This window comes from Mesocricetus auratus, unplaced genomic scaffold, assembly GCF_017639785.1.
Source record: "Mesocricetus auratus isolate SY011 unplaced genomic scaffold, BCM_Maur_2.0 Super-Scaffold_6730, whole genome shotgun sequence".
NCBI classification, from domain to species: domain Eukaryota; kingdom Metazoa; phylum Chordata; class Mammalia; order Rodentia; family Cricetidae; genus Mesocricetus; species Mesocricetus auratus.
In genome coordinates this window covers 112798015-112823005 of record NW_024429184.1, presented here as the reverse complement: position 1 = coordinate 112823005, position 24991 = coordinate 112798015, and the positions used below count along the sequence as shown (strand labels likewise).

Sequence of the window (24991 nt, the reverse complement as noted above, 5' to 3'; positions counted from 1 at the left end):
ACACACCCCTCCATCGTGCTGACAATTTTGCAGAACAGACCCCCCCACCGCCCCGCCCTGCTGCCCCAAGGTGACATCTCTGTTCAGGACACCTCACATCTGCTACGCTAGCTGCTGGGGGCCACCGACTAGCCTGCCAAGCCCACCCGCGGTGCCCACGGTCACCGGAGCCTGGGTGTGGCTGACTTGTACCCAGGAGACTTCTCAAAACCGGAAACTTAGTTCTCAGACATACGAAATGAAACTGTTTCTAAAACCAAGATTGTTTTCAGACCACACACACACACACACACACACACACACACACACACACACACACACACACACACACCCATCCCTGCCCGGTCATGCTGCTTCCTCTGTGTTTCTGGAAGCTGTGATCTCAAGCCTGAATTCCTTTCTGCGGCAGCTGAAAGCCAGCCAGCGCAATTGTCAAAGCAACTAAACAGGCCACAGGACCTCACCTTGGTAGGAGGAAGAATTTCCCTGGCGCTACATTAATCCGGGGCAGAGGAAGGCATAGAAGGGATGGGACAGAGTTAAGGGAAAACTATCGGGGAGTAGGAATTTTTCTTGTATATTTGCTAGAATAAAATAGTGGAGGGAGATCTACTGAAGGGAAAGAAGTCTACACCTGCGCAGGAGTCGTTAAACACTTCCCTAAGCTCGTCTGCTACAAGTAGAAGACAAGTTGATCTGGGGGGGGAGGAAGGGAAGGTAGGTGCATAGCCTCACAGACATTGTTGTCAGGGCCTTAGTCTGAGTTAAGACTGTGAGCCAGGCAGGAGAAAGCAATCCTCCAGTCCTCCCGGGAGAGAAACAGCTCCCTGCCGGAGCGTGCCCTTTTTCTCTCCTTGCTGGGGCCCTCTGCTCAGAGGCGATGAGCGCTCAGTCACTGTGCCGTGCTCCCTCGGATCCTGGCAGCAGGCACAAGTCTTCTAACCTGCAAGACTGAATCAGAGTGAGTCACTTGAAGCTCCCGGAACAAAGTGCTTGCAGCTGCCTCTCAAGACACTGCCTCCATGTAGGTGGGACACACCTCTCAGGGCAGTTACATTTTTTTTCCTCCTTCCTTCAAACAGGCAGGGAATTCTGATGCTCCCGAAAGGCTGGCTCTGCCCCCTCAGCTCGGCTGCCACTACAATGTGAACCCTGCTTCTCCAGGTCGGGACTGGAGTTTTAAAATAAAATGGATGATTTGACGTTACTTGATCTCTTGGAGTGCCCTGTGTGCTTTGAAAAGCTCGATGTCACAGCCAAAGTACTCCCCTGCCAGCACACCTTCTGCAAACCATGTCTACAGAGGATTTTCAAGGCCCACAAGGAGCTGCGGTGCCCGGAATGCAGGACCCTGGTGTTCTGCAGCATCGAGGCTCTGCCAGCCAACCTGTTGCTGGTGCGTCTGCTGGATGGTGTGCGCTCTGGGCAGAACTCCTGGAAACGGGGCTCCTTTCGCAGGCCTCGAATACTGACCTTGCAGGACAGCAGGAAAAGCAAGACCAGCCCCGGGAGTCTACAAGCCAGCCCTTTCCGGCTGGCGCCCAGTGTCAGGATCCACATGGATGGGGTAAGAGAAAACTTGTTTGCTCCTATCATGTGCATTTGGAGGTTGGTCGTGTGTATGCCGAGAGCTAGGGAACAGGGTTCCTTCATATAGACAGACTTCACCAGAGTGCTGGAGATGATTCTCCAGTTGGGTCAGCTGTGATCACTTTACTGAGACACAACGGGAACACTGAGACTATCTATTCCACCTGACAATTCGCCTCAGAATTTGTAATGCTTGCTAGTCTCTTTGGTTCCTGTCCTGAGGTTGTTGAATGAGGAAAGTACTTACAGAAAATCCTTTAGTTCTGCTGCTAAGGCGCCAGACCAGTGTATGGAAAGCACCCTGCAAGTGAGGAATATAGAAAACAAATTCAACTGCAGGTTGCTTTTGAGACTTCGGAGAAGTTTCCATGTATCCGGTGTTGCTTGAGTTCTATCTAAATCTGTCTTCCCATCCCTTGTGATAAAGTGTCGTATTGAGGATCACTCCTAATCTGTTTGAAGCTATCCAGATACTTGACACCCGGAATCACACGGGAGGGAAGTGTCTATATGAATGGACTGACTGGTGGCAAAGGCTGGAATATGTAATAGGATAGATGATATAGGAACAGAGCAATGAGTGTCTACAGAGGGAAGAGAACACACAAAATGCATGCTGGGTGAGGGCTACAGTACAGACCCAGTCAAACCATACAGATTACTGAGTAAAAGCCTCCCATGTTCCTCTGTCTACCCCTGATAGCACACCCAGAGGACTTATCTGGGCGGCTGTGCAGGAGCTTGTCTCAGGAGGAGGATGCAGTCCTGTGAGTCCAGGGTATTATTTGCAATGTCATCCCTGGACTCCGTGGACCGAAATGGATACAAAGCTATGGCTTAGATTGTTGGCCTACTTAAGCAATCAAAGATGCATTACTTGACGTCCCATCTGAAGCATGCTTTAATGCTGGCAACAGGGTCCCAAGACCGCTCTGAAGAGTGGTGGTGGGCGGGAGCATTTGGCACTGGGCCCCCTCCTCACCCGGAAGAGGTCTGCAGTGTGCACTCACAGATGTTCACTAAAGTTTTCTTCTGAGAGTTAAGTCTCTTGGAGTTCACTGCACCTTTAAGCCACCCATGTGGTAGGGCTGTGTGTAAATATTCAAAAATGAGAGCGGGAAGTTGGCGTGGTTTCTTCACTGAAGATTTTTTTATTGCTGTTGTGCTTCCATAGGTGAACGCATTCCAGAAAAGGGATGGGCACTCACTCCTCTGTAAGGCTGCTCAATCATTCAGAATCCACAGGCCTGCAAGGGTAGAGTAGGGTGGAGAACAAACCATTCAAACCTGCCTTGTTAAGAGAAAAGACATCTGTCTCTGGGTTGGCAAGTCACCCTTGAATTCCTAACACTCAGTCTTCTTTCCCCTTCTCTATAAAAGACTGACTTGCCTTTCAGAAGAGGGTCATCATTCACTAAGGAAATGTTTCATGGAAGAAGACAGGGCCCCTATAAGTTTTGCAAACTTCTGTTCAGGTTTTCATCTTTCCCCATGTGCATACACAGTTGCCAGGGGGTTGCACCATCCAAGATTCAGAGTCCTCCTCCACCACGGGGATTGAGAGCAGAAAATAGTAAGATGTTAAAATGGTGGGTGTCCTTGGACCTCTTCATGGGGACTTGGAACCTGGGACAAGAGACAGACACCTATGCCTATTCACCAAGCTACCCTGGACCTAGGCCTGTCATCTGGCTGACGCACAGACTCAAGTCCTTGAGGGCTCATGCTTCCAGAGAGTTTCTAAATGGGTTTTTCAGAGAGGAGCTGGTACACCACCACTATCACCCCATTCATTCGTTTCTTCCTTTGAAATGTTCATCTCATGCCTCCTGTCTCTTGAAGGTGCTAAGAACAAACCCATTCCTGGATGTTACTATACTGACACTCTACAACTTGTTTCTGTTTGTAAAAATATAACTGTCTCTCCTGCAAGTATGAAAGAATCATGCCTTCCAGTTAAGGCATGGATGGATGCTGCACTCTGAGAGTGGACTTGGAACACCACTCAAATCCCCTGGAGTTATTTACCTTCTCTGCCTCAGTTTATCCAACTGAGCCAACAGCTTGTAATATTTCCTACCCTCATCCCTTCTCTAAGACACTGAAGTTATCTTTGCAACCTGCTGTGTCACCATGGAAAACATCTGCCAGGGAAATGGGAAGCACCTCATTATCATCAATTTAAACGTGCAGTATGACTTTGGACAAGCCACTTAAGTTGCCTGGGTCTCAATTTAAAATTCTGTAAAATGGGAAAATGTATTATAAAAACCTAGAGCCACCTTGACACCTAACTAATTAGTGTTTGCATAGCACTCTAGGAGCCTTGGATGAAAGGCATCGGAAGATCGTTATCACAGTAAACATCACTATTGGCTGTTTAGTGTGCCCTGCCGTGTGTGAGGCATTCTGCAAAACACAGGAGTTATAGCCCTTGCAGGAAATCGGAACAGGCATTGTTATTAAACATGAGTCTATGGTGAACCCAGACTGGAGTAATACCAAGTCTAAGTACTCCCCTGAGCAGGGAAAATAATCTGTTGTCACAGGGTACCATTTTGTAAAACACCTCTTTCATAGGCCTCCTTCAGTGCCTGGCACGCTGACGGAGTTCATTTAACTTCCTACTCACGAGTTTTCTAAGCCCAAAGTCTGCTCTGCTCGCCCAGGCTCATCCACCAAACAAGCTCATCAAGATCTCCTTGTTGGCTCCAAGAGGCCTGATGCCTGTTGTGCCAGCAAGTATGCTAGGGTGGAACCAATAGTCACACCTCATGCTGCCAACCCAAGAGAGAGAAAAATTAGCCCATTGTGCCTACACCTCTACATCCCTCCCAAGCTGATTGTGCAAAGAAAAAACTTGAGAAGTGGCTGCAGGCTTTCACAGCATGCAATATTTCCACCCAGCTCTGGTGGGCTCCTTATGGTAAAAATCCCTCTGGCTCTTAGTTCAGTGCAACCAAGCCGAAGGCATTAGACAAGCCTTCAAAAGGATTATGAATTGCCAAAGAGTTTATCTATTTTGTTCCTCATTCTGCTTAATAATATTTTTGAATTAAGACAGGTAATAGAGGTTTTGAGAAATTAAAAGCCCAAACCCCAAGTCTGTTCCTTCAATGGTTGTGTACTTTGACTGAGTCACTTAAACCTCAGGGCCTTCAGTTCTCCATCAGCAAATTGAAGATAATAGTCGTGCCTGCCTCAGAGAGCTGTTGTGAGATACAAATGAGATGATTCACAGCCATTAACTCTTAGTGCATTGACTGGCTCACATTGAATGCTCAATAAATATTAGCTGTGATTGTTGTTGAAGTGACTCAACACTTTCTACTCAAAATCGCACACCCTCTCTTACCCTTTTGTGAGTTAGGTGCCACCTAGAAATGGTTCTTGGTGCCCTGATTATGTGGCTTGTGCAGTTGTCTTCCAAATGATCTATTGGCCCATAATTCAGGCATGTGACTTCCCAGCTCTGTTGGCCTTGAAGGTCCACTCCAGAGCACTTAAGGGGCCGGGGACTGGTAGGAGGGAGAAAGCTTACAGACTTCACTTCTCTGAATAGTTTTAAAAAACTAATGAAAACCATACATAGAAAGCAAATATCTGTTTCACCTTCATTAACTTGGCATTTTTTTTCTTTTCTCTTCAACTCTCTCTTCCCCCACCACAACTGTCACCACCCTGGGTCTCTCAGGGTGACTTTCTCCCTACATTGTTAAGCATTGTGGCAATCACACCCTGTATCAGCGAGAACACACCTGCTGTCACCACACAGAGACCAGGTGATTTTGTCATAGAAACTTATGCAGCTGCTGTTGCAAGCAGCTGAGGAGCAGGAAAAGAGGTCAGAAAGCACCCGAGGGAGCTGAGGTTGGGCAGAAACCACAAGGCAGCCGAGGCCCTTTCTTGGGTCTCAGATGTGTTCTAAGTGGTAATACAGATGGTGGGTTTTGCTAAACGTGCAAAGAGATGAAATCATTCCAGTCCCTAAAAACAGCAGACAGGTGACACCTGGGACAACCATATGTCGCAGGTGGAAAGATTCAAGTAGGTAGACACGGGTGAGTCTCCGGCTTCACTCATATTCATTTGCAAACAACTTTGGAATAACATAGGGTCTGGAATGTCACTGCTGTCATGTGCCCTCGATGCACCGGTTCCTACTTATAATCTATTCTCCCTTTCGTTGCTGTGTTCAAGGATTTCTGTTCACGTGCAGCTGCCTTCCTGCTGGGATTTACTGTTTGTTAGCTGTGAAGTCTTAGGCAAGTCGCTGAACATCTGTCATCCTCAGTTTCTGTATTGTAAAACAGAGATAATGATGGCGTGCATACAGCACAGGGTCATTATGAAGCTAAAATGTGATAATGTGTATTGAGAACTTAGCACAAGTGCCTGGTACCCAACAGGTGCTAAAACATGTTAGCAGCAGTAAATGATAAAGAACTGCCACAGAAAAGCCTGCTTCTAAAACAAGACCTTCTAAAGCAACCAGGCAACGCTTGCATGAGCACACAGAGACCACAGCGGCAATCACAGGGTCTACACCAGTCTGCACTAGGGTCCTCTGCAGTATCCTGTAGCTTTCAGTGCAGTACCTTTCTGTCCTGAGTGTGTACACGAGTGGGACTCTGATTCTTGTGCCTTCCCTTGGAGCTCTTTCATTCTTCTGTTGACTTGGCTTGTCCAACTTCGATGTGATGGTTTTCATTTTATCTTATCTTTTAATTTGTCATATTTTGTTGCTATCTCCTAGGAACCTGTTCCTTTCTAATGAAAGACAGAAAGGGAGTAGATCCAGATGGGAAAGGAGATGAGGATCAACTGGGAGGAGCAGAGGAAGGGGAAACTGTACTCAGATAAAAAGAAAAAAAATTAAATATAATAAAAAATAGAAAAGTCTTCTGGTGCTGGGGTATTGAGGTATATACACAGATATTGAAAAAATTAAGTAAAGGGTTTTTTGTGGGAATGTCAAAGGAAAGTGTGTTCTCAAAGTCAGAGCTATTGGGACAGCCCATCAGTAGACCCCAGGGTTTGTGGGCCTGGGACAGGTGTGGCCGTGCAGGAGCAATGTGAGGAATTCCGTGGCATGACACTATTACTGTGAGTCTTGATGGAGGTAGTAGTGTAACATGTATGCCCTAAAATCTTAGAAATGAACACCAAGAAAATAGTCAACATACCGTACGATAAATTTTCGAGTGGTACTGAAAAAGTGAGTGTGGCCTGCACGCTGTTCTTGGTGTTGCCTGATCCCCAGCAGGCCTCCTCTGATTTCCTCTCCCCTTGGTGTTCTCAGGAGCATTGCAGTGATGGGAAGGACTCTCTGCAGTAGGCCTGATGATCAGGGTGATTCTGGCACGGTGCTCCTCCCTGTTTTAGTGAGCCCAGGGTTGCATGGCCTGCTTCAGTTGGTGAAAGGTATCTGGCTCATTCCCCCAAGGGAGGCCTCAGCTCTGAGATGGGTGGGTGGGGCATGAAATTCCCCTTAGTCAACATCAATTATCCACCGCCAGGGAAACACCACCCCAGGATTAGCATATGCGTATTTTTGTGTTGTTTTTCTTTCTGCTTATGAAAGGTTGCTGCACACATGTCTCGTCGCACTCTAAAGAGGCTCAGGAGAGAAAGTACTTGTGTAGCTCATGACCCATGAAGAGCAGCCTCATCTGACCCAATCCACGGTTCTGTTCAAACAAGATAAATCACGCTATCCTATCTTTTGCATTCTTCTCATTTTTGCTTACTGCAGAGACCAGCCTTTCACACATATGAGCTGTAAACCCTCAATGGATGTCCCACAGAGCTCCAGAGTCAAACATCACAGCTATCAAGTTCTTTTCAGAATGTTGTTCAGATTTCAAAAGACTTACTTTAACCTCTAATGAACTGGGAATCTCTAAGTGGAAGATGGTCATAAAAACCACTTCCCAAACTCCTCCTCCTCCTCTTTGGTGCTGGAAATTGAACCAAGGGCCTCATACACACCTAGCAAGTGCTCTGTTACTGAACTACACCCCTCCTTGCTGTTTCTCATTTTGGGGAAAGTTCTTGATAAATCACCCTGCTCGTTTTGAGTTCACTCTGCCCCAGGTGGGCCTTGAGCCTGCAGTCCCCTTGCCTCGGCCTCCCAAGCAGCCAGCACTGGAGGCTTGTGGCACTCTAGTAAACTCATTTCCTAGTTTCAATGATACCACATCACTTTCTCCTTTCTTTCATCAAGACCTTAGTAATAGAACAAGCTTGGGAGAGGGCTGTCTCAGAGTACCTATGCTCAGTCACGGCACAGACCATATTTTTAAACAACTCTGAAATCTACTATGACCATTCTCTGAGGTAGTTAGCCCCTACCAATTTCCAGCCACAGGAGCTCTGGCAACCTACACTGCAAAGTAAGAATATCGGCTTCCCAGGGCCAACTCTCCAACTCTGATTGGCTAGAAACCCAGCTATCAGCATACAAAAACACAAACCTGTATATAACAAGTGTGTCTGTGTATAAATCAGATACTGATTGTAAGATGATATCCATTGTAAGACATACTATTTGTGTACTTATAGAATATGGGGGGAAAAAAGACAACCATAGATGCTCACTGTAAGACACATCAGATTTTAGGTTAATGAAGATGTTAAGTATAATTGTAAGTCGACAAAAATTCATCATCCTATATACTTAAACGGATACATCTTTATTATGTTGTAATCCAATGAAGTTGATTTAGACAAAGAAGACTTAGACTGCTGGGTAGTGAGGCAAATCATTTTGAGGGGAATGAAGCTTGGTCAATACAAAGAAACATCCTAACCGAGACAGGCATTTTAAAGGTTGAAGGAGCATGGGGCCAAGGGATGGAAAGGCGGGGTCTTTTCTTCCTGCACATGTGGCTACAAGAAAGGCAGGATAAAGACGTGCTGAATGGAAGCTGGAGGAGGAGGAGGAAACAGACGGAGAGAGCAGGGTGTCCTGCCTTCTTATCGGGGTGACTAGATACCGCTTGGAAGGGGTATGTCAGTTGCTCCCTGTGGTACAGTCTCTCCAAGAGCCATGCCAAACTGGCTGCATGTCAACATGAGGCCTTTCGGTTGTATCAGCAGAGACTTGACGGATTTGATACGGCCAAATGAGATACAGCTAAACAGTGCTCCAAGGGGTGCCTGAGCCCGTTGGGAAATGGAGAAGCAGCAGGAGGCAGAGCCGTTCTGTACTGTTCACACGGTCAGGTCAGGTCACCTAATTAACCCAACTCCTGGGAACGCCGGCGCAGCACCCAGAGCAAGCGACAGAGCAGCACAGGACACGGTCCTTTGAGAGCAGCTTCTCGCTGCGTGGGCTCTGTCGGCCAGTGCGCAGCCCCACAGCTCCAGCTCAGAAGCCAGACTACTAAGTGTTGCCACAGTGTTCCTCAGTGCTCGCCGCTCACAGGCCCTGTCCAGACAAGTCACATTAGGAACTCCTCGCTGAATTCATCTCAGATTTCTGTCGAGTCTCCAATCTTCTCCAAGACACCAAGAGAACACAAAACTCATCCGTCAATACTGTGCTCGGAGCTCCTAGCCTACAGGCCTAACCCATGGTTAGACTCCACCATGTTTATTGAAAGTTAGAGTAAATACATAAATGAGTTCATGGCTCTGGTAGACTTCGCGGAACCATGGGCTAGCTCCTGCTGGGGCAGAAATGGGCCCTTCATGCATTAAGCCATTACAGAGCTATGTGAGGAATGAGCTGTACACTATATTAGGCGCAAAGCACACAGGGTGCCTGAAACGCTCCTGACATGAGTCACCTCTTTAAATACCTTTCTAATGGACCAGCATCACTCTGTTGAAAACATGGTGGGTCAAGTTCAAAATCACATGGGTCACTGCCACTCTGCATACAGCTAACCTCCTTTGTTATACACCAGGAATCCAAAAGCACTCCTTAGTTCTTGGTAAGAATACTTCATCAGAGTTAATTGGCAGTTAGTCACACAAGCATATAGGCTCCAAAATAATTCTCCTGAGTTCCTTCACCCAGCACCTGATATGTGTGTAGGTCTCCCTACCTCTCGTTTATGAGTGTGTCTGTGTGTATCTGTGTGTGTGTGTGTGTGTGTGTGTGTGTGTATACCTGTATCTGTGTCTGTGGGAACAGATGTCTTAGTAGCATTTTAAAATACATATTTCAATTTTTCTGTTACTTCTGATTAGAGTTTCCCTAAGATAAGCAAATAGGATAGCGTTGTGACTCAGAAGAAAGGCCCTGGGCTGGCATGTACTGGTTGTGTGCTCCTGCGTAAGTTACTTAGCAACTCTGAGAACTGATGGTATCAAATCGAAATAGCAGGGCACACCTCACAGAATGACTTGGAGAACTGTCAATGAGATGGTCTTTATAAAGTACCCAGCCAATGGACTAGCTCCCAGCAAGCTTAACTGTGGCTATGCTCATCCAGGTAGCCACATGTACCTGTTAAAATCGCTATCCCATTCATCAGCTAAATGGCTATTTCTGCACTGTGATCACCCTTATCAAAACCTTACCCATGGTGGTATACTGGGGAGACAGAGGCAAGACACCCCTCAGGGCTCCCTGACCTAACTGGCGAGCCCCAGCCCAGTGAGAGACCCTGTCTTCTATGCATATAACTTAAAATTTTGTTTACTTTCATTTCATGTGCATTGGTATTTTACCCTCATATATGTCTGTATGAGGGTATCAGAAACTCTGGAACTGGAGTTTCAGATGACAGTTGTGAGCTGACATGTGTGTGCTGGGAATTGAACCTGGGTCCTCTGGAAAAGCAGTCAGTGCTCTTAACCGCTGAGCCATCTCTCCAACCCAAGAGACCCTGACTTAAAGAAGAAGATGTCCTTCCTGGGAATGACGCCTGAGATGGTCCTCTGACCGCCACACACCTGCACCCACACATTAAAGAAAATGGCATCCTAGTTCCACTTGGAGGATAAATCAAGAAAAAAAAATCTAGGAATCATCTAACACGGGGCCTATCATATTTTAAGCTCCTGTAGGTACATGAAGCCTTTCTCTTTGACCTCAGTGAAAATGAAAGCAAATGAAACATGACCCTTGTCCTCAAAGGCCATATACACCAGCCGTGGTGATGCCGTTAATAAACCCTGAAAGTAGCACAGTGTGCTGAGATAGCACAGGGCAGGGATTGGTCCACTCGGCCGGCACAGTCTGTGTAGAGTAGATTGCCTGCATGTAATTCCTGGGGCGAAGCACCTCAACCCACAAATTCTCATTTAATATGTCTTCAATTTGTAAGAACGAATTCATTGTTATGTGTATGGATGTTTCGCCTGCATGTGCTCCAAGTGCCTACAGTGCCTGTCAAGCCAAAAGAGGGAATCGGAGCCCCTAGAACTGGAGTTACAAACAATTGTGCCATGTAGCTGCTGGGAATTAAACCCAGGTTCTCTAGAAGAGCGACCAATGCTCTTAACTGCTGAGTCATCTCTCCAGCCCAAAGACTCTCCACTGACATTAGTGCTACTGGCATCTCTGCTTTATACATGGTAGTTCCAGGCTCGGCTGGTGTTGATATTATTATTTTAACAGTAGAATATAGCTACAGGTCACATTTTAGCATATCCGAAGTAGCTATGGGAGAATTCAAGGAAGTGACTTAGGTCATCGCACCTTCTTTTAAATTAAATTTATTTATTTATTTATTTTACATCCTCATCAGTTTCCTTTCCCTCCTCCCCTCCCATTCCCTCCCCCAACCTCCCCTCTATGCCTCCTTTTCGCCAAATCCATTCCTCCTCTGTTTCAGTTCAGAAAGGGGCAGGCCTCCCATAGGTATCAGCAAAGCATAGCATAGCAAGTTAGTGTAGGACTCAGCACCTCCCCTTGTATTAAGGCTGGGAAAAGCAATCCAGTATAAGGAATACATCCCCAAAAGTCAGCAAAGGCATTAGGAACAGCCCTGCTCCCCTGTTAGGAGTCCCACAAATAGACCAAACTATACAACTGTCACATATATGTAGAGGCCATAGCTCAGCAGGCTCCCTAGTTGTTGGTTCAGTCTCTGTGAGTTCCTATAAGCCCAGGTTAGTTGTTTCTGTGGGTTCTCTTTTCCTTTTTTTTTCTGATTCAAAACAAACTTTATTGTCAGTCTTGGAAGCATCAGAATACAATCAAAATATCACACAACAATATTTCCTCCATTTTGTCTTAATAAAAAGGGAAGATTTTGACTCTAACACGGTAAAACATATACATTGAAAACAATTATCAGGTAAGAATTACATTAACAAAAAAAAAAAGAATTACATTGACAATGTCCAGTCCATTTGCATTTGGCAAACTCAGAAAAAATATTCTATTATCTATCCTATCTTAGTGAGTTCAAAGTTTTGTACCTAATTTACTTTACATCTCTTATGTAAGTTTCTTTTCTGAATTTGGTGACAAGGAAAACTATAACTATCTCATCTTCATCTCCACCAGATACCTGAGAAGGATATAATATTACCTGAGTAAACAGGAAGTGCAGAGCAAACAACTTCCAAAACTATAGAAATGACAGAAACAGCTGATTTCTTGGACAGTCAGCTAAGTTTCCTCCGCAACATTGGGGCATCTGTCTTCAACCTACAGGCCTAGAATATCTGACAGACTTTTCTGTGAAGTAGGAATTTTGAAGGACTCTCCTACCTTGTATTGACAAAGGTTGTTTTTTGTTGTGTGTGTCTTTCTTAGTTTCTGTGGGTTTTCATGTCCTTGACCCCTCTGGCTTGTACAATCCTTCCTCCCTCTCTTCAGCAGGATTGGCCAAGCTCAGTCTGATGTTTGGCTGTGGGTCTCTGCATCTCTTCCCATCAGTTGCTGGATGAAGCCTCTCTGATGACAAATGGGGTACTCACCAGTCTGTGAGTATAGCAGAGTATATTGTTAGGCATCATTAGGTTGACATTTTCTTTTCCAATAGTTTTTGGTTCCATCCTAAGTCTCTGAGACACCCAGCCTCTCAGCCTCAGGAAATGAGACCCTCCAGGCAGTATCCAGTGGGGATCACTCTCACGGCATTGGGTCTCAGACAGGACCAGTCATTGGTTGGCCACTCCCACAATCTCTGAGGTTGCACCCTTTTTAATGTACATGCTCTGGGTCGCTAATCATCTAAACTCTGATGGATAACACTGAGCCTACAAACTTCAGAATACACTGAAGCATATATGCTGAGTATTGAGTCCTGAACCCCTGGCCCCAAGGCTTCTGGCTTTGGAAGATGTGTCTTTAGGTATCATTCATATACTTAAGCATTCAGGGTCAAGAGAAAGAGTCTAAACAACTTAGAATATTCCATATAACCCTTCCCCCAGTAAGATGACAATTGCCTGGAGAAGGAGAAATAAAGCAGATAATCACACAGATCTTAAAACAGACCACCCAAGCTGAAGGCATCCATCAAAGGGCCAGAAATAGGAGGGCAAGAAATGAGACATTGTGCCAATCAGGAAGTTGGTCTCATGTGGCTGGGATCACTTGTGGGTCTGTGTAGCCTTCATTCCTCTGGGAACCCAATCCTCTGTCTCACACCCCAGGTCAGTCTTACTCTCCTCCTGAGATTCCCAGAGTCCCCCTTTGCTACCCACTGAGCCTCCATGGCACCTGTCAGCCTGCACACTCCTGTGTGTTTCCCATTGATCTTAAGCTCCATGGGTAAGAAAGTGTCCTATCTATCTCCGTATCTAGCACAGCCACTCAACTGCCACCAGTGCTCACTAAGTAGTTATTGAATGCATAATGTTTGCCACACTGTAAGAAACCACAGTCAGATTCATCAGCCTCAAGGCTGAAGAACTCCTGTTAGCTTCCCTCTGAGGCTAGCAGAAAGGATATATAGGACTCATTTTTCTCCCAGAATTGCTGTCAGCCTCTCTCTGGTTGACAAGGGTGTTTCTTGACTTAGGTCCAGGTGTACTGGAAAAGGCATGTAAGTGCTTACAGAGGAGTCAAAGGTAATTGGATTTCAGAAGGATAAAAAAAAAAATCAAACCAGAAGAGAGCAGATCTCAAGAGGAGCACCAGGTGACTAGCATGTCCTCTGAGTAGTCGTCCTGGTTTTTGCAGAATCAGGAATGATAGCGTCATACACATCAGAGTATTTTAATTGGTTACCAAGGCAATGAGAAAGAATCACTGGGCACAGGACAGGAATAGAACTGTGCAGGGCTGTGTTCAGGAATCGTGTTTATCTGCAATATTAACAAGCCGGTTGGACATGAGAAAGCTAGGGTGGTGATAAATCTTATTTGGGACTTTTGCTTAATAAAAAAGAAAAATGGATCAGGGAAAGAGAAAGGTTCCCTTCCCCCACTCTCTCTCGAGAACAGCAGAGGTGATCTTCCAAAACTCAAGTATCTCCTTGGAATGGAGAATTCCCATGGCTAGAGCCACTGGTTCTATCCTCAAAGGAGGGTGGAACCAGGTGAGAGGATGAAGGAGACATCTGAGCTCCCTCCTGAGAGTAAATAAAGGTTACATACAGGATGCAGGAACCAGCATAGTCACAGGATGAAATTCTCCCATTCCTGCTTTCTTAGTTCCCTTTATACTGGAAAGAGAACTGTTTTGCATTAAACACTATTATTATTATTAATTATTATTATTATTATTACTATTTTTGTTTTCTAGACAGAGTTTCTTTGTATAGTTCTGGCTGTCCTGGAACTTGCTCTGTAGACCAGGTTGGCCTCGAACTCAGAGATTCGCCTGCCCCTGCCTCCCAAATTCTGGGTTTAAATGAGTGCATCACCACCACCTGACTTCATTGCTTTCTCAGGTCTGGGTTTTTCCACCACAAGTTAGGTTGGAGATTGGCGTGTGACTCTCCTATCTTCTACCATTCTCATCTCAAGACCTGGAGAGACCTTGAACATAATTAGTCCAGGGGAGTGTTGGTTCTGATTGCTTGAGCCGTGGTAGGGGCACCAGAAGAAGCTAGAAAAAGGACGGATACAGAGGTTAATCGTCACCTTGACAATGACTGGAATCATACAGCAGGAACCATGTTCCAGGCATCATGCAAAACAAACATGGCTTCCTTTACTCCCCTACTAATCCCTGGAGGTCTGCAGATGCTCTCATTTGCAGATGAGAAAACAGCGAGTTAGTGGCAGGGCCAGGACTTGAACCTGATCTGCCTGAATCTAAGGCCTATGCACTGAGCAGGGCAACCAAGGGAAGACCACAGGTTGCTTTCCTGAACCCTGTGGAGCCTTCACAATCTACCATTGCTGGATGCTTCCTTCGGGCACCCACCTCTGCGTGCCAATGCTTCTGAGAAGCTTCCAGAACGTAGTTTCATCCTCAGCTATCCCAGCTCCAGGGATGATGTGTTGTCTTAACCAGAACTGCCTGGTCAGAAATGTAAGAAGAAATGTAAGAATCTCAATCATAAGAATGCCCCTAGGTGAGTAGAGAAGGCGATAAAAAGAGGAGAGATTAAGTTTGATAAAAGAGGAAGATAGAGGAGAAAGTCAGAAAGGATATACAGAAGATCTAGATGTTGGGGAAACTCGGCATGAGGCGAGCAAAGAGAGAAGTCAACCGGAAATCAGATGTGCACGGGAGGGAAACTGGGGGAGATATTTTATCAGGAGTTATGACAAGCTGTGGTCCAGAACTAGTCTGCTTCCCCCCAAATGTAAGCAGAGTTAGAGCAAAATATTTATGTTCCATCCCTGCAGAAACCTGTCATCTGGGCAGGTGGCAGGAAGCCAAGCCTAATGTCAGGAAACTCAGTTTCCAACCCCATCTCAGCTGAAAAGCAGCCATGGAACTGAGATGTATCTGAGCCTAACAAACCTGAAAAATAGCTATGGTTTCAGGGAAGTTTCAAATTCTCATTCTCAATATTCTAGCATTCCAAATATAAATGTTCTCCTTGAGTATGTGGAAGAAACATCAATATACATATAATTTTAAGGAAATTTTTAATTTAAAAGTTCTCAGAAAAAAAAACTAAGAAAAGAAGGTACCTTCTTGATCCCTCAGCAATACCTTTTCACAACAGGAAAACTAAGACTCAGGAGAAGTGAGACATGTGTGCAAGACCACTCATGTACACTGACTACAACTCCACACTCTAGACCAGTGGTTCTCAACACGTGAATTGCAACCCCTTGGGGGGTCAAACAACCCTTTCACAGGAGTTCCCTAAGACCATCAGAAAACACACATATTTTACATTATGATTCACAATACTAGCAAATTACAGTTATGAAGTAGCAACAAAACTAATTTTATGGTTGGGGTTCATCACACCATGAGGAACTGTATTAAAGGGTCACAGCATTAGGCAGTTGAGAACCCCTTCTCTAGACCGTCACACCATAGGTTCAGGGTAAATCTCGCCTGTGCAAAGAGTATGTTTATCACACAGCTGTTTAACCTACCATGCATTTGTGCATTTCTCTCAAGTCCTGTTACTAGTTTAAATCTTGGTACTCCCCAACCACACATGCAGGGTCTCTGTAAGTCTGGTTCTTATGTTCTGGAATCTTCATGGTTATATATTAGTGCCTAGCTTAGTGTCTAGTTTGCAGAGAACGCTCAGTATAAGTTTTTATAACTAATGATTATCAGTTGCTACTGTTACTGAAATGCAAAATTTCTTCCTTTCCCTGTGCTTAATTTATGGCAGTCCTACACACACACACACACACACACACACACACACACACACACACACACACACACACACACACAGAGAGACACAGGGAAATATACTCTTCAAAATGGAAACTAAAAATATTTTCCCTAAAAGCCTTCGAAGAACAGCATGCCTGCTAAGGAGTTGTTCCTCAGCTTGTAATGGCTAGCGGCTCTTTGCAGGGGAAGTGTGGCACTCCTTGCTGGAGGGACTTGAACCTTCAGGGATGCTTTAGGGGACAAAACCCCAACATGCTTACTTGTGGGTGATTTAAACAGAAAGCAACTGGGCCTTGGACAAGGCTCCCACAGTGAAATAAGGTGGATAAGTGTATAGGATATATGGCAATAAAAAATTCTATTAACACGTTTCATGAACATGGGTCAGTCCTTGACTATATCAGTTATTCCTCAGGACTGATGAGTGGTGTGTTGTATGTTACCTATTCTGTTACAATAAGTAGAAACACGCACGCACGCACGCGTACACACACACACACACACACACACACACACACACACACACACCTGTGTTCTTACTTGGGTCCCCTCACTGATTGTTCAGAAGATACAAGAACGCTGTCAGGGCAGAGGGGACATCATCTGGGGAAGAGAGGATGATCTACAATGATATACAGTGAAGCCAGCTGTCACCCGGCACTGAAGCTTAACCCTCCAGGTACACTCTGGGAGGTGGTGAGGTCTCCTAACACATGATGGAGGCAGCATGTTTATAGCCCCCATCCAAGAGCCCATTGTTAAAAGCAGTCCTTGGGAGTAAACAAACTTCTACAAAGAAAAGAGTTCCAACAGAACTGTAGGTACTGACTATTGAAAATGAAAGGAGTCCTGCACATATGTGGTACAAGTAAATATACTCAAGCACAGACATATGCATATAAAATAAATATTTAGAACAACACATGTAATCTGAGTAAAGTATGGCTTTTAGTTAACAACTTACAAATACTTGTTTATTAATATTAAATCTACCATCTGGATGTAAAACATCAACCATAGGTGTAATTGGATACAGGCTACATAAGAAATCTTTATATCATCCTAGCTATTTTTTTTATGAATCTAAACAAAGTTTTTTAAAGTAATAGAATATGCTAAATATAAGAAGATATAAAATATATAAACAAAGAAATGTTAATAAACCATTCTTATGCATAAAACGATAAATTTAGGAGAAGCAAATTGTTCAACTATATTTTTACTGAAGGGCAAAAATCACACATGCTAATTTAAAAACTGAATTTCTTAATTTTATTATTGCCTTATTATAATATTTTATGCTCAGTCAGAAACTCATGTTTTGTTTTACTTTGCATTTTATTCAGAAGTTGAGCTTCAATTAGTATTTAAGTCCAGATGTCCCTAGAGTTTTTGGAATAGATTGTACCTAAGAATAAGATGTGGTAGGTAAAGTTTTCTAACTGAAGCAAATTTGTAGTGGGTGTTAAGAAATAAAAAAATAAATCATTCTTCCATCTCAAAGTAATAATTACTGTCTTGGGTGAATATTCTTTTAACCCTTTTTGATATATATAAATCTATACCTATATTTAAATTGGAAATTATCTCAATCTATCCATATCTGCTATTTAATAGTCTGCTCCTAAAATACAATAAGTCTATGAACAAACATACTTGCATAATACTTTGGATGGCTTCATATTGAATTAATGTACCTTAATTTATTGAACTACTGCTTATCATTGAATGGACATTATGATAGCTAAATGTTTGCTATACTACAAAATGACCTTTTGTGTTGTTCTTGTATACTTTAAGATCAGTTCAATCCACAAAATGTTAACATTTAAAGAGTGTGTTTCCTCAAATAGTGGTACTTTTATGTTCTTCTTCTCAGTTTTCAGCAAAGGGTCACTAAGTTCTGCTGAAGTAGATTCTGTTTTCTTTTGAGGTAGGGTCTCACTGTGTAGCCTTAACTGGCCTAGAACTCATTACATAAACAAAACTGGCCTCCAACTCACAGAGAATCTCCTGCCTCTGATCTACTTTCCAGAGAGCTGGTATTAAAGGGGTGTGCCACCACACTTTGCCTGAGTAGATTTTTAAAGATACCTCATAAAGGGATCTTTCAGTTGTACTTTTTTTTTCCTTTTTCTAGAAACATCTTTGCTTCTGTTTTAGGACTAAAGCACACTTATTTACACTATATAAAGTCCTATTCTGGTCATTGTTGACAGCAGTCAACTACAAATTCATAGCAGTGTTTCTCCTGCACATTGAAAACATTATCCTCAGGCTTTCTGATTTTTATTGTTGGTGCTAATAAATACGCAGTTGTCTGATTTTATTACTCTTTTTAAGGTAGCCTATGTCTTCTTCTCTGACTCTATCAAATATCACTCCTTTCTCTTTGTTAGTCTACACATTGATTGTGATGTGTTTGAGTTAGTACACTCTGTGTGTGTGTATGTGTGTGTGTGTGTGTATGTGTGTGTGATTATTTTACTTGAAGTTTGTAGAGCCTCTTAAATCTGTGTATTGATGTCTATGACTGCGACAGGAAGCAAAAGAGTTCCCCAAAGATACTCATGTCTTAATCCCTGGTGAACAATCCATGTTAACATTGTAGATTAATTCAGGTCACTAATCAGATGACCCCCGAGTGAAAAGATTGGCCTGGGTTGTTCATGTAGGCCTGATAGACTCAACTGTGTTTTCACAATGAAAGAAGCAAGAAGAGGAGGTTTGAGTAATCTGATATTGAAGGAGTGAGCCCACTCATGCTTCCCATTCCGGTGAAATCTGGAAACTATAGGGAAATTAAATCTCCCCTAAAGTTTCCAGAAAGTAGTGCGTCCTGCCTACATCTTGAATTCGGTCCAGTGATATTCTTGTAGAACTTCTGACTTCCAGGACTGGTAGACAAAATTCTGTTGCTCTAAGCTAGTTACTTGTGTAGCTACTGTTACTAGCTACAGAGAATTCACATAGCGCTCTCATAAACTTCTGGAAAATTCTTCAAATACGACCCCCAATGCCACCTTTTGCTTGTATTCTATCCCCATATCTCTCGACCAATCTTAGATATTTAGTATCTTTTTATTTAGGTGATTACTTAGAAACTGTCGGCTTCTGGTTCTACTGTAAATTAATTCGTATGTTTATCCCTATAGATAATTTATATACAAATTTAATTAAGTTATATTATGCGCATCTTTAAAAGACATTTGTACTTCTATTCAATATTTTACTCTAGACTTGAATTTTCCATTTTAGAAGCATAATAATATTATTTTGATCAAAAATAAATTTTTAATTTCTTTATGATTTTCTGAGTTAGGTTATTATAATTGTGATGAAACACCATGACTAAAAACAACTTGGGGAGGAAAGGGTTTATTTGACTTATGTGTCCATAGGACAGGAACTCAAGCAGAACAGGAACCTAGAGGCAGGAGCTGAAACAGAGCCCTGGAGGGGAGCTGCTTACTGGCTTGCTTCCCATGGCTTATACAGCCTTCTTTCTTAAAGAACCCAGGACCACCAGGCCAGGGATGGCACCACCCACCATGGGATGGGTACTCACCCCGTCTATCACTAATTAAGAAAATGACATACAGTCTTCCCTACAACCCCATCTTATGGAGGCATTTTCTCAGTTAAAGCTCCCTCCTCTCTGATGACTCTAGCTTGTGTCAGGTAGACATAAAAATAGACAGTACAATTGCCATTGCCATCTGTGAAAATCACTTTTACTAGTTCTCTTCAGTCTGTCAACCGAATTCCTACTGACCAAACATAATATTAGAATCCTCTTATGTTAATTAACATAATGCATAATGATTTTCTGATGATTGATAAATACAAGCACATGTGTATATGTTTACTTATTTGTTTTTAAAAAAATGACTTTTTAATCTTACATCCCAAATGTCTCATACTTTAACCTCAATTATACTTTCATTAAAGTTACTAATTTAAAACAACAAAAAAGAAAGAAAGAAAGAAAGAAAGAAAGAAAAAAAGAAAGAAAGAAAGATGACTGACTAAAATAGAAATGGTGAAAATTTGGGAGGAGATGTTAGCAACACGCTCATGCACATATGCAAATGCACACACCACACACATACACACACACACCAGTAATCATCACAGCTTGTGTCTGCTGGTATCAAGAGTCACAAAGTAGAAGACAAGAAACCCCTTGTTGAGGGGGGTGAAATAGTCTCTCCAGAGACCACATTTACGATGCCGCCTGAAGAATGAGAGTCAGACAGCTCTGGGAAGAGCAGAAAACGGGAGCAGAATGGACAGCCTTCAGCCAAGAGCAGTCACACTGAAGTGAAACCCATGTCCCTGGAGTTGGCTCGGGAGACTTCACCCTAAGACCCTGGGGACAGGTTGTCTTCTAAGGAGGGCCCATCTAACCAAATGCTTCCCATGACTACCCGAGGCCCAGTCTAAACGGGGAATTACAAGGACAGTCTGAACCAAGCTCTCTGATTACTTTTCTTTAAAATGCAACTGATAAGGAATCATAAAAGCAGGTGTTAAAAACTCCTAAAGAAGAGAGTAATAAAAAAGACATCTGCTCCGAAGTCTTAGGAAACAAATGTGGAGTATCCTGTTTAATGAGAGAAACGGAGATCCCAAGGTCACACCATGGTTTGCCGGTTAGGCACACAAGGAACAAACCCTAGATTTCCCACTCGCAGTCCTAGCTCTTTACATTTTCCCAACCTCCTTTGCCTCCTCCACAGGCCATATGATTTGTTTGCAGTCAAAGCACGTGGCATCCTAAAGGATATGGACATAGGCAGATGATGGGTGGCACTCAGCAACAGGGTGCTCTCAGACCTGAGCTCAGCATTGGGCATTTATATGGCCTCACAGTTCAGGCCAGTTTTGAACCTCAAAAGGCAGCTTTCTAAGTAAGGTTCCAGGAGAAGGGAAAGGGGTAAGCTGTCCAGAGAAGCAGCAATAGAGTTATCTTTAAAATACGGTAGAGACGCTGTGAAGAAGGTAAGCATGAGATGTTAGTCGGTGTCTCTTTTCTCCATGGGTGCTATTATCCAAAACACAAGTCTTAGGCACCCATTTGCCCAATATGACTAAATGCTTTGTCTTTGTTTTTTCAACTTTTCAAATCATTTCCAAAGAGTATTTTAAAAAAGATGCAAAAGAGGTGAGCATTTTAAGACTCTGGGCATATTAATTTGCTTTCATATCTGCTTGCCAAAACTCTTAATTGCGAGTGACAGAAAACACCTCAGATGGGCTTAAACAAAAGTGGGAATTTGTTAGCTGATGGAATAGAAAGTTCAGTTAAACTGCTCTCTCTGCCTCTGGGGACCCAGACAGTTCTAGAAGGTTGTTCTTTTTGACTCCACTGCCTGCACCCCTCTCTCCATCTGGAAATCATGTTCTCCATGATTTAGTTTGGAGACGGTGAATCCGCTAGTGGAAGAGGAGGTAAGCAGAGGCAGGACTGGGGTTTTAGGGAGGCTTAGAAAACCCACAATCCTGTGAGGAACAATTGCTCAAAAAACCCCTGCTGGTTTCCACGTGTGACCTTGCTCACACTGAGAACAAGGCCTCCACTGGTCCTAGACCCACTGCTGCGTTGGGGGTCAATGTGTGGCAGCTTAGAGCAGAGACGAATCTTCCCTGATACTCTTTTTTCTTTTTTACATCACTAATTCCCAACTTGAAAGTCAAGACGGGTGCATATCCTACTGCCACTACCTAGATCCCCAGCTAATAGTAACAGTGACAAAGCCTGCACGCTCAGCTTCTCAGTGTTGAAGCAGATTCCACCGGCCACCAAACATATAAGGTGAATGCAGGGCATTCAAAACAATCACAAGCAAGTTCACACACACACACACACACACACACACACATACACTCAAGGCATCAAAGAGCTGAGACTCACCTCTTTTGTGTCTAAGAGTGACAAAACTAAGAAGAAATTAAACCCCATCTCCCTATTTCCCTCTTGTCTCCACTATCTGTTACCTGGACAGGACAGGCTACCCTACCTCACTTGTGTTTACTTTCTAGTTTCTATTTTGTGAGCAGAAAAAGAAAGTAAACTGTCTGTTTAAAAACGGGGGTGGGGACTGGCGCTGTTAGCAGTGGAACTCTGCTGAAATAGAAAATGAGGTTCTTACCTTTGAAGAGTAGTAACAGGATGTGAAATTGCTATTGGCACTTACAGATTCATTATCAGGGTCAAAGTGTGCATCAAAAGAACCCAATAGGCAAAGCAGCCAGCAATACTCTGTTTCACTGGAAAACAAGGCAGGAATTTAAAATGCAAGCCCTCAAAGAGCTTTGCCAGGTAGTGTCATATTTGGTAGCAGCAAGAAACTGATGGAAATTTTATACAAATGTTGAAATGAGTTTTGCTAACACACACTCCTACAGTGAACACTGCCCAACCTTGACTCTTGCCAAGTTGCCCATGGAGAGAAAATGAAGAGGGCAGATTGATAACATTCTTGAAGACAGCAGGGTTCTTCAGGAGTCACTGTCTTCCTGCATCTGTCTTCATCTATCTGCCTCATGACGATCTCAAAGGGACTGTAGCAGGGGGGACCCTGAGGGGCTCATCTTCAGCTGCTACTGCAGCAGTTTCCCTTACCTGGTGACTGCCATACCCGACAGGTGACAGAAGAATGCAATGATGAGTTAGAGTTGTTTTGTTTCTCACAACCTTCTTCATAAGAACCTCTTTCTGGCCCCAGGGAGACTAGAGAGCTGAGGAGAGAGGACATTTCAGAGGTAGATGAAGTAACTATTCTCAGGATTGTAGCAGCAGATCAGGAACTATTTGAGGATTCTTTGGAATGTAGGTTCTTAGATACCTAACATACATACAGGACATAATAAACATAAGGAGTAGTAAAAGAACCTGTAGTAGCTTTGATATAAAGAAATTTCAGTAGCCACTAACAACCAGGTTTGTCACTTTAACTGAAGTAATGAAGTAAGGCTACCAATTCAGAAAGAAAGGAAAGTTGTCCAAGTCAGATGTTAATACCTACTAAACCAATTTATCTGGGAATAATTTCTGTGTTGACACAGTTTATCAGCTCTGTGGGGAAGGAATTTTTCAATTGTAATTTGCAAATTTTCTCAAGTAGACTTAAGGGGTAAAAAAGGTGAAGGAAATTACCTTCAGCTTGGCAGTCACATGTCTCAGCTGAAGCATGGACCCTGAGTACTATAATCTGATTCTGTGTCTCTGTCAGCTCTATCACTGTCGCTTTGTTCATTCCCGAGCAGATCCTTTGGGAACAAGATACCCACAACCAACATCTACGACATTGTTCAAGTGTGTAACTATAGAGAAACCGTGGTGTCTTCCACAGCTCTGCCACCAGCCCTCCAATCCTCTTCCTTTGCTGGGCTCCTGTGTGCCTCTGGGAGCCATGCTGGAGTACAGGGAATACTATGTTTGGTCCGAAGGAAATCGTGTGGTTGCCACTGAAGCCAAGAGGCCCGAAGGCTAGTTAGTGCAGTAATACTTCATGGACTAGACAGAATTTCTAAGGAGTAGATGTAGAAAATGGGCCACAAAGGAAGAAATTCTGTGTGGATGGACTCTCAGGAAGAACATGGTTATGTCCTGAGTATGTTCTCAGAGTTAGCAATACTTCAAAGGGAAAACAAAATTCTGTGAAGGTTTATCTGGCTGTCCATCCAACCCCTTTACCACCCCACACCTCTGGCCACCGAAATCCTGTCCACAGCCTTTAGGGTTTTGTTCAAAAACCACCCAATTAGGAAGGAACCCCTTTGGCTTGCCTGAGAGTGTCTACATCTCAGACCCTAAAGCAAGAACCACCTGGCCAATTCACCCGGTCACTGCCCCGCCCTCTTGTTTTCTATAGGTGTGGCTTCGCTCTTTGCCCTGTCTCATGTGCATTATAAATAAAGTCAGGCAACACTGGAGAAGGAAGGAAGGGGCCTGCCTGGGGTAGCACTCCTTCTGGTCTAGCAATTTACTTCCCTCTGATTCATTTATTATGGGGTGTGTGTGTGTGTGTGTGTGTGTGTGTGTGTGTGTGTGTGTGTGTGTGTGTGTGGAGACCAGTGTCTTTAGGGATCCCACTCTATTATTCTCTGCCTAATTCCCTTGAGACTTCTCACTTAGCCTGCAATTGAGCTAGCAGCCAGCCCTCAAGTCACCAGGCCCAGCTCTCTATGTGGGTGCAAGGGACCAAACTCAGGCCCTGACGCTTGCACAGCAGGCATTCTTACTCACTGAGCCCTCTCGCCTTGCATGTGCCTCTTACAGGTTTCTTACTCTGGAGTCCCTTACTGGGAATCTCTCCATGACATTCAACTATTCCCTTTAAAAAGATCACTTGCAATAAAGTAATTGCTAGTGTGGCAATACACAGAGACCCGCACAAGTTCAAGCCAGACAAAAAGTCAACAAGGGAAAAGGGAAGTAGGAACAGAGCCCCATCACCAACCAAGAAGCTACATGCAATTGGCACCTGCTAGAAGAGGTTCTTTTTCTCCAGTGGAGTGACACTGGGTATCCAACCAGGCAGGCCCCATGCCTAGCAGTAATTGAACAACACAACATGGACACCATGTTTTTGTGTGTGCCTTTTGTATTGTTTTGGGGTTTTGGGGAGGAGGTATTTATTTTTATTTTGGTGATTTGTTTTGTTTTGTTTTCCTGAGAGAGAGAAAGAACATGTAGTTGGATGTGCAGTGAGGCAG

The 24991-nt window shown here is 43.8% G+C and overlaps 1 protein-coding gene across 2 annotated transcripts in view; it reads left to right on the top strand.

The window, feature by feature from the left end:
* The first annotated feature begins 1116 nt into the window (after window positions 1–1116).
* The window catches only part of Sh3rf2 (SH3 domain containing ring finger 2), a 99080-nt gene continuing 75205 nt past the window's right edge, over window positions 1117–24991 (top strand). The window contains exon 1 of one of the 2 annotated variants that reach the window (XM_040741875.1): window positions 1117–1567. In XM_040741875.1, the coding sequence (XP_040597809.1) occupies window positions 1190–1567 (378 nt within the window). In that variant the 5' untranslated portion in view covers window positions 1117–1189. The remainder of the gene's footprint in view (window positions 1568–24991) is intronic. The other variant, XM_005069179.4, reaches the window with a different exon arrangement.